We start from the raw sequence: 11,142 nt of genomic DNA, 5'->3' as shown, positions 1-11,142 counted from the left end.
ACTATAAAACCAATGATACTTTTACTATTTTAGTAAAGTCTAATAGATAACCAATTCATGCGCTTGAAAAACCTTATTTATTTATTACATATTATAAAATATCACATAATAATCCCATATCTAGTTATCATTATATTCACGATTTAATTTTATTTTTACTCTCTATATAATCTATATAACAGCTCAGCTCAGTAAGCAATCAAAAATTAACTAGAATGAAAAATTATAAGTAACCGCTGTTGTTCTACAACTGAAAAGGTTTGAAAGGATGCATCACATCTCTATGGTAACGGAGTAGCTAAACATTAACCGAAAGCCAACCAGTTTATGGAATAACAATATTATTAGCTAATAAGGATAAGAAAAACAATTGGGGAAATTTATATTTCTTTGACCGTTAATTAATAGAACCTATTTTTCTTCAGCTATATGGGTGTATTCCAATAATTGAGAGTGTATGCAAAAACTAAATGATAATAAGAAGTTTTAAAAATTAATGAATTTTTTTAAAAATAGGGTGTGTTTGACTTATAATTAATGACCTGGCCAGAATAGCCTGCAAAACAATTTTTAAATTTTGATATGAGGTGAGAATTTATATTTGAAGATTGTCGTTGAGGATGGCCAAAACGTTGGACTATTGATGTAATAAAAAGTGTTGAGACTATACAAGGATACAATTTGATTTATTTAATAAATAATTATCAGTCTCAAGAAATTGAAAAAATTATATTTAAAAAAAAATTACTATTTCCATAACACTAACAATTTTTTTATCATTGAATATCTCAAAAATTCATTTTTTGACTTCATATATTTTACTTGTAAACCAACAAAATATTCCTACCTATTAGCCATTATCAGACAAAAATATACAGAAAAAAATTGGATTAGAATATCTCACCTGAGTTTGGAAAACGCTAAGGATCTTTCTTCGGGCCTCCATAACATTATCTGTCTTTCCAGTGACAAGGAATGTTAAGGACTGATCCTTGCTGGAAGATATCTCGATCAGAGCTCCTGTTTCCTTCATGATCTGAGAACATGTCCTTACTGAATCTTTTTCACCAAAGCTGTCATTGTGATCAAATCGCCTTTCTTCTGCCGGTACACGAAAAACCTGAAAAACCATTAGATATTAATCTTGGATATTTTGCTATGAATCTTGGATATCTTGATATTAAGCTTTTCTTAACTTTAACTAATAGCTATTTTATTTAAGCATTCCATAACCATTTAATAACATCATCACAATTCAGACATTTTTATGACAATGCTCCTCTCCCTCTCTCATCCAAGCAATAAAATAATTTCAATAAAAATATTTCATATTATAAAAATATTGCTAATATTAATCCAAAAAATTTCCATCAGAGAAATAACTCATTACATAGTAGCATTTCAGAATAAAGGATTGAGAAATATCCAATTAATTTTTTTATAATGCATATCCCGAAGACACGTATGATTAATCAAAATAGGTTAACTTTTAAGAAAACCTTTTTGATGCCTACTCAACAAAATAATAGTTTGGTGAAAAACCAAACCTTTTTTGGAGGGGAGGGGGAGGAGGGACAATATAATAATTCAAGACAAAAATAGAGTTAATAGTTTTTAATGTTATAAATAATTTTTATATTGTATAATTGTCACAAGATAAATTTTTTTTTATTGTAGGAAGATAGTCTATAGGCGGTCAATAGAGGTATCAAAATTTTCTTCTACTATTTTGATACCTTTATTGACTGCCATCTGGGCCCTGTTTCATAATTGAAGCTAATAGTATTAGTTCAAAATACAAGTATAGAAACAAAGTGTTAATTACACAAATACTTATTTTTTTTTTCATCATAGGGAGGACTATTACTGATATTACAGGAGTTAAAAAGTACTAAGTTACTATTGAACAAGCCAGTGTAATTGTATTATGTTAAATCGACAAGACTAGTAGTATTAGTTTGTACTTCATTATGAAACATGGCTCTGGACTATCTCCCTACAACATACTTCATACGATCAACTAACATCTTCTAATTTTTTTTTTTATATCGTTGTTGAACAGGTTTTCTATTTCCTCCTTTATTAGGAAATATATGAAAAATTAATTCTAATGGTGATCTTTATAATCATTGGACCTAAAATAATTGGCATATTTTAAAAATATATACATATATATTTTTTAAGAAACATAATTTAAAATTAATTTTTTTAAGGAAAATATCATGTTATAATTTTATGTAAAATACACATTAGTAAGACTTTTAATAAGATTAAAGATTTTTAAATCAAGTTGGAAAAAAAATTGAGCAGGAAAATAAATATGTGTATCTAAAGATTTTCCATAGGTTTTGCGAGCCTTTTTTAATTTCTTACCCAAATATCTACAGGGAATTTAGCTATGCCTATTAAATAATTTTAATTATGCGCATATAATGAAGTTTAAATTAAAAATCAATGTAACAGTTATAAAAGACATAATGAATAAAAAACCCGCTTTAATTGCATCATTGAAAATTTTAAGTAGTACCTACATATCTGGGTGCTGCTGAACTTTACAATAAAAGTTTCTCTTTTTTTTTGTTTTACTTTATTTACTAAAGTAGTTAATTCAAAATTCATTTAAATTGAAAAAAAAAACCAATAATGTTATCGACATTTATAGTGAATTCCTGACCATGCAAAATTCCTGAATTTTCAAAAATCCTCTACTAGTAGCCATTCTAGAAAGAATAAATGAACTACTTAGTATAACTCTCTATAACAATCTAAAAATTAAATAAATGAGAAGAAGAAATCTTACAATAAATAAAAGATGGATTTTCTTTTAAGAATCATAGTAAATTCATTTCTATAAACTTTTGAGGTTAAAAAGCTTCCAAAAGTTGAATATAAGTCATTCTATATTTTTCTTTCTAGTTGTACAACGTTTCGGGACTATTGTCACATATTCATTCACCTTAATAAACCTACAGATAATAATTTATTTTAACAACAATTTTCATCTATGTGTATTTGTAATTCACATAATTATATTTACCTCATATTTGTCATACTTTTTTAATTACACTATGGAAATCATGTCATCTATTAAAATATGGCTGTAAATTGTTTCACACTGTTTAATTCATTATTAGTACATTCTTCTCTCTCTTTAGCACAAACATTGCTCATATATTTTTTACTACCTCTTTGGACCTTATCTCATGCACAATGTGCTGTTTTGTTACCTCCCTATTTACATGTCCCACTTTATCTATTGTGTAATTTAAATTGAACTTATTTCCTCCGATTTTTTTGTTTTTTTTTTTATGGTAGTTAAATAAAATGATATCAATTAATAAACTAAATTTTGAAATTCAAATTTCAAAACCTGTTTGGTTTCATTAAACTTGTTGTTTTTTTTGTTTACCTCAAAAATTTATAGAAATTACATAAAATATGGTTTTATTATCAACTTGAATTTTAACTACCATTAAAAAAAAAATTACATGAATTGAGAAACATTTTTAATAGGCAGATGTTGAAGACACTGAAGAGATTACCACTACTATCGTACCATCTAGCTAATAGATTGATTTGAACAATTATCAAACCTTACTAAAACAAATACTAAATACAGAACTCTCTTATTATTATTAAAAAATAATACAATATTTTAGTATTCATTTTATATCTAATTAATTAAAAAATCAAACAGATAATCATTAAATCAAAGTAAAAGTTGATAAAATGACCCATCACTAAATCTGAAGATTTATGTCATTCTTGAATTAATGATTGAAAATTTGTAAATAGTATAAATTTATTATATACATGTAGGTACGTATGTATTAATTGATTTCTTAAACATTTGTTCAACAGTTCAGTATAGAACTCAAATCTTAAGATGTACGGCCACACAGTTATATTGACACAGTTGTATTTAACCTACGGAAGAATAATTATTCAACAGTATGAATGATCAGCAACTAAAAGAGACCACTTCCTGATTGTTTAAGAATAAAACTTTTTGAATGATCTAGTAGGCTTTTTCCTTTTGCCCCCAAAATAGCCCTCTATAAAATGAGGGGGGTGGGAGGGGGAGGAGGTAATAACTCATAATTAGAAAAGAGATTTTAAATATTTTTTTCTACAACATTATATACATTTTCATACTTCCTATGAGCATTATGTGATATTTTAAACCAATTTGATTTTACATATTTTTAGACTTTTTTTACATAATTTTCTAATAAGTACACATTTTAATCAATACTGAGCATTTAATTTTACATAGTTCACCGTTTTAAACATTTTTTAAGTACACATTTCATTTTACACCTAGTACATTATTATTTCTTTTTTTTTCTATAACACAAAGAAAATTTCAGATAAATAAATGAATTTATAGATAAATACTACAACAGAGATAGTTCTCAATGATTTTACAGGAAGCCTATAATAAGTTTTGAAATTTTATGAGATTGGTTCTTGGGACTTCATTGCTTTCAAGTACCATACCACCTATTACTTACCTCTATGGACGTAAAACTATTATTCAGTCAATACAAATTGAATTTGTGACACAATCATTGAGGATTTGTTTTTTAAAAATTAAAGATGCACCTCATTTACGAATTTATTTATGAGGAAGATGAAAATGATGGATTAAACTGACAATAAACAATTATATGTAATTTTTTTTCTTTTATAATACTTTCAACAAACCAGAAAGTCGTTCATGGTATTTTGAGTATTCCTACTTTTACAATTTTTAAACAAAATATGTGTTTATTGTAAAAAAGAAACATATATTTGTAATTCTGAAGATAGTAGACAGTTAAGATCATTGTTAAAACAATAGAATAGAAAAAAATCTCTTTCCACAGTTTTAATGAATATAATAGTTTACCATTATAAGTAATTGAAAGTTTCTTCCTAAAGTTTATTAACATTTTTTTCTTTTTGTAGGGAAAAAAAATTGTTTATTATATCTCTTTATATCTTATTATACCATGTATGTGTAATTTATATATGTCCGATTACAGATTGATAAGTATGCTGTGTGAGATAGCAACCTGATGTATTTAGGCAGTATAGATGAATAAACCATTTCTCTCTATCTTCCCTGATTAACATCGATATGATAGTTAACATATGGTCCGCCGCTACGAGCGCTTGAATGCAGGAGCAGCACAGTTACCAAAATTATGAATATAATTTACATATTTATATAAATATTTTGACTTATATATCATATATAATCTTATCCTGACATACGATTGAATTTCTTTTTTATAAAACAATATGCAGCATTACTTTTAAATTTCCAAATCCATTCGAAAGAGTATTTATATCCATGAGATAACACAAAACCTCTCTTTTACACAGAACAAATAAAATAAATTACCCGAATTATGGCTTAATTACTTATGTAATTATAGACAAACTTTTCCTCAATTTATTATTCCATTTTAATTAATTAATTAATTACCTGAGTAATTACAGAAGAACCGATTCTCATTTTATTGTTCCATTTTCCAAGGTCTGAAGCCGGAGCCGGATTGGCAGATTCCGGTAAAGCTGGAAACAGTTCATCATAGACATATAACAACTGTGAGGATTGGTACACTTGTCCCTCGTCCATGCTGCTTGCTGAAGTTTAACCAGTCACGCGCCGTGTCTTACAGTAACACTGGAATGTATAAACATACGATATAATAAAAAAAATAACAATAAGCATTTAGTATTTTTAGAAATAAAAAAATTAAAACTAAAAGAAAAATCTTATCAAGAAATAAAAACTAATATGAGAAAAAGAATAAATTTAAACATAGTACAGTTCTTCAACATCATAACAAATAGAAAAAAAATAAATAAATAAAAAACACAATTTTGTACTAAATACAAGATAACAGTAAATATAATAAAATTAAGCAAACATATAAGATCTATGCAAATATCTGAAAAGAATATATCAATAATAAAGGAATAAGTAAAAACCAGTAGATCTTTTTGAAGAAAGGAAATAAAATGCCACAATGAGAGTTCAGCCACATTAGTCACAACATAGAAGTTAACAAATAATGGGATTATATAAATATTTTTAGCAATGGATTAAATAAAATAAAAAATAAGAAAATATATAAGAACCAAGAAAAACAATACCTTAATAAACCAAATAAGAATGAAAAGGAACAATTCTTAACAAATACTAAATCAATTATACCAATAGAAAAATCAGAGAAACTAAGTAATTAGGATCAACAAAGTAGCTATGACAAATATTCAAAAGAAGTTAAGTTAATTATAGAACAGAAACATTCTAAACAAATAACTAACTTTCTCCAACATACATTCCAAAATATATTAATGCTTTGAAATGAATAAAACCATTATCAAAGATCAATTTTTTGATCCCGTAATGTCTCAAACTTTGCCTGTAACAAATTCTTCAATTATCAATTTCACAGCTAGACATAACCAATCTTCTTATATCATCGTTCCTGAATAATCCCAGAAAATTTTTGATCCTGGAGAACCTCCTTACAAAGATGTTTCAAATAACTCACACTGAATGATTTCTCCATAATTTATTTCATATACAAAAATTTAACAAAATCGAAATAAATATTTTAGTTTAAAAAAAAAATTAAAAACACAAAATTTATGTTAGCAATAATAAATATTATGAGGATAATGTATGTATTAACTATAATCATCCATAAAAATTATCAACTTTTACTACACATAAAAATAAAACAATTTAGGATGAAACAAACATAATAACTAATTTGGCAACTTGCTACTTGAGAAATAAATTTCCTATTTTTAACAAGAAGTGAATACTAGATTCTACAGGGGCTAGAAGTACTTTAATTACATTCTTCAGATTAAAGAACATAAATTTACATTTACTATATTTTATAAGGTAATAAAAATAAGAATTATTCATAAATTACTTTTATTCAATAATAAAAAAAAAAGAAAATTAGAAATACTTCATTGGAATTATATAATAATGCTAAAGGGAAACTAAACTGAACAGATCAATGTTATCAATGCAGATAATTAAATAAACACTTGATAAAATTAAGACACTACCACTCAGCTATTTGTATATACAAGATAAGAATTCATTACAAAGTTGTAAATGGAAGTTTAAAATTAAAATTTAAAAAAATCATACCATTAAACGATATAACTGCTAAGTACTTAGGAGCTAATTAATCTGATAACAGAATATAATATTATAAATAAAGTAACATATACAGAGTATCACATTTAGTTAATGAATGACCAAACAGCCCAATAGAAGAAAAATTAACAAAGACATCACTTTAAATATAAATTCTAATTTATATTTGTGTGATATGGAGTCAGAACAATTTAGAAAGACAACACATAAAATGGCTTGATCAACTAAATATAAGAAATGGTAACTGTAATGTGGTGGTGAGTGTAAGTCATGTGTCATATAAATTTTTTTATTTATAATATATTCTTACAATTAATAAAATAAAAGTGGCAAAATTTTAACGATGGAAAGTAAGTACTTAGTAGCAATTCAACCCATCACATTTACTCAAAATGGAGAAAAATATGGAATATATAATTAGCCAAACTATATATTAAAAAATCCATAATTTAAACCAAAGCTAAATAATGTGTAAGTGATAATATGTTCAGTAATTAAGTTAATAAGTGCAAAATAATACCCAATACTTATCAAGTGAAATTTAATAGGTTATTACATAGACATAAGTGACACCAATGGTCAGGCCATAGATAATTTATAGAACATTTTTATAATTCTGAAAACAATGAAATTGTATTGAACTGTGTTAAATTGTATGGTAGAAGTTTTCCAACAGACATGAGAATTTGAATATTTCTATGTCTGACCTTGAACCCATATGTCCAACCATAAGAGCATGTAATTAAAATAATTTTTTTCTTGAAATGATTAAAGTGTAAATAGTAACAAAAATCGAGTGTAGAAACAAAAAAAAATGAATTTCTATACACAGTTTCATTACTTTTAAGTCAAATATGACATGCGGGGGTCATAGTCCATTTGACACGTTGTCAAACTAATACGGTCACGCCGGAATAATTAAAATACAATCTCTGAACTCAAGATTGAATAAAACGATAGATTTAAATTAGGTTAACTGTTATTAACTATTTTGTGTTAAAGAATGTTGACGTGTCACTCTTTATAATGCAAGGGGATAGTGGAACACTTACTGTACTGTAGGCCGTAGAATCAGTCCTATACGTTGCTCCTAAGCATCCAGCTTGCAGAATGTCCCCTAAACCAAGAATTACGAAATTAAGTGGTTATATACGAGTTAGTTTTAACATTAGACAATAAAACATGTTTAACAAATAACAAAAACCCTTAAGGACAACTTGGCTTACCGAAAGGCAGAGACAAACAACCCGATTTCTAACGCCAGGTTCCCAGTGTTGTCACATCTCAGGTTAAGTAACCTACATTTTTAATGACGTAGTTATGAATTTTGGATTTAGTTCTAAATTAAAATGTTAAAATTCGAATATTTTATCTACATTTAACCATTACAATTACATTAGTCGATATTATTGAGTCGAAACTTTCGACCACAAAAAAAAACTTATGAAATATACACCTCTACAAAAAGTTAATTATATATTTTCTTTTTATTTAAATAATAAATAAAAAATTATTTTATAAATGTTAAATACTCACCTTAGTAAAGAAACTTTTGCCTTCTCTTATCTATGGAGTACACGGCTACATAATTTTAAGTAAGGGAGGGGGCATACTAACAGTAACTACGCGACAAAGCTAAAACATTATAAAAGCCTGTAATTGCTCCATAATAACTATTCCTTCAAGATATGTGGGAATCATTTCTTAATTCGAACTTCATAATCGTATTTTAAGTTTACACATTACGGTAATAAAGATTATATAATTTTATAGAACTACCCTAATCACAAATAAAATGTTAAGGTATCTGCTATAATCTGCCTACACGTGCCTCTTCATATTTGCCAAAAAATGGCAGATTCGCACATGCTGAAACATGTGGATAGGTTATTAGGATTGGCTGGTACAATTTTGCCAGAATTTGTGGCCAACCCATAGAATGTCGGTTTTTGGGCACATATCAAAGGGCCAACAGATAAATGTTTGTACTCTCGTGTATTTTAATTAATTAAAGGATTTTCCCAACCTTTGGATTCAATAATTAATTTAGTTTAGGGTTGTATATTTTAAAATTCTATCGATTCGGTGTAAATCCATGATTTTAGATCTTGTCAACTAACTTTAACAGTTTATTATTGATTTAACATAGCAAAAATATATATTTATAGACATCATATGTCTAGGTGATAAAATAATGTTATTATTAATCCCAGAACGAAAGTTGAATTTATAGGTTATGTAGCACTATTTATATGCATTTTTATCATCTACTACTTTGCTGATGTTAACGTTTCCTATCATTTAGCCTATCTTTTAGTTTTTATATTTATATTATATTATCGAATGTAATAGCCAACCAAAGTAAAAAAAAAACATACAAGTGTGTAGACACTGACGTTTGTTACTACCACTGATAACCGAACATTTGTACAAGTCTTTGATTTGTGGAAAGGTGCCTCTCTACACACTTGCCAAATAATGACCTATTATTTGGATTGGTTGGTACAAGTTGGCCTGAATTTGCGGACGACCCGTTGAGAGTCGGTTTTTTTGGCACAAATCAGAGAGCGCTTATGCTCCATCCACACCTTTGCATTGTTTTAAATCTTGTAAATTAACTTTCAACAAGGATCCCCGATCTACTGTCTTGAATTACTCGGCAAAATCCCGTAAATGTTTTGAAACTATTTGAGCTCAAAATACTTAACAAATAACAAATGTGTTGCTTGTTCGTTGCTAACTGGTTAACCAATTCACAAGTTTGAAGACTCAAATTACTCAGTGATATCCGATGAATATTTGGAACTGAGCTCAAAATAGGGAGAACTTTTTTAAATTATTATAATTCAATATTTTCGACTTTTTTTTGCTCCTAGTAACATCCCGGATTAATCCGACAGAAGTCTCTTACGTTTTTGTCCTCTAAGAGGTGTTCCGTGGGCATTTATCTTGTAGTGAACGATTTTTACTATTTGTTTATTTAATTGCATGTGATGATGACAAAGTTCTTGACAATTACTTTCAATGCAATTTGAAATTGAAATTGTAAGGAAGAAGATGTTCAGGGTTGCCCGCCCCACTTAGTATAGCTTCTCAGGGCTGTTCAAGTTGATAGTTTTAGAGACTTTTGAAAAAGTTTGTAAAACCATCAACTTCCTATTTGACCATCTTCTTCATATTTGAAATCATATGGTCAATTATTTATATATATATAATATGACATTGTAAGGGTTAGTCAACGTCCATACCTCGTTGAACACATACGGACTGCCCTACAGTATCCCTTAATAATGTTGCTCTTACCCCGTTGAAGAGATCCGCTACCTTGGACTACATCAGGACAAACAACTAACCTGAAATCCTCACACAAGACTGAAAAGACAGGAAACTGTACGTCTATTTCGACTATTACAGTACAGCACTTACTTGACAAACAGTCTAAACTTTCAATTCATTACAAATGACTGATCTACATGACTGTAATAAGACAAATCTGGACATGGAGTTGAGCTTTAGGGCTCTACTAAACCTTCGAATTCCTCTCATATCCAATCCTTTGTATAATCCTCAATGCTCCTTACTTTGTCACAATTAAAATCATACATAAAGACCTTAATGTTCCACATGTAATCGAGGTAGGTATCATTCCTTCTATTTTATACTCCCTAATCACCCAAACCCTTTAGTTTCTAACATTGCTTCCTCTTCCATTTCTGACAATCCTCTAAGGCGCCGGAAAAGAAGGTGGCCTCGAGACCTTCTAATGTAAAAATGTTTTTAGAGTGCTACCAACGGGTAGTTTCTCTACAGGCCTGTATCATTCCATTATAAACTTACATCAAATTTACTGAATGTGTTATAATGTACAGTTGTAAATTTCAATAAAGATATAAAAAAATAAATAAATTAAATAATATACTTACAAGTGATTACATAAAAAAACATTTATTGAATAAAATGTAAGC

The 11,142-nt window shown here is 27.8% G+C and overlaps 1 protein-coding gene across 2 annotated transcripts in view; it reads right to left on the bottom strand.

Moving 5' to 3' along the window:
* Dp1 (satellite-binding protein 1 Dp1) overlaps positions 1-8,728 on the bottom strand; it is a 50,310-nt gene extending 41,582 nt beyond the window's left edge. Inside the window, exons 1-5 of one of the 2 annotated variants that reach the window (XM_067046799.1) lie at positions 8,714-8,728; positions 8,404-8,475; positions 8,230-8,294; positions 5,474-5,674; positions 905-1,120 (exon numbers count right to left, since the gene is read on the bottom strand). In XM_067046799.1, coding sequence (XP_066902900.1) covers positions 905-1,120; positions 5,474-5,626 — 369 coding nt within the window. In that variant the 5' untranslated portion in view covers positions 5,627-5,674; positions 8,230-8,294; positions 8,404-8,475; positions 8,714-8,728. Of the gene's footprint in view, positions 1-904; positions 1,121-5,473; positions 5,675-8,229; positions 8,295-8,403; positions 8,485-8,713 lie in introns of those variants that run through there. The other variant, XM_014439161.3, reaches the window with a different exon arrangement.
* Between the last annotated feature and the right edge of the window lie 2,414 nt (positions 8,729-11,142).

Source organism: Halyomorpha halys, unplaced genomic scaffold (genome assembly GCF_000696795.3).
Source record: "Halyomorpha halys isolate HHAL.00 unplaced genomic scaffold, Hhal_1.1 Scaffold78.1, whole genome shotgun sequence".
NCBI classification, from domain to species: Eukaryota; Metazoa; Arthropoda; class Insecta; order Hemiptera; family Pentatomidae; genus Halyomorpha; species Halyomorpha halys.
The sequence above is the reverse complement of the archived record's forward strand: the minus strand, read 5'-3'. Positions and strand labels throughout refer to the sequence as shown.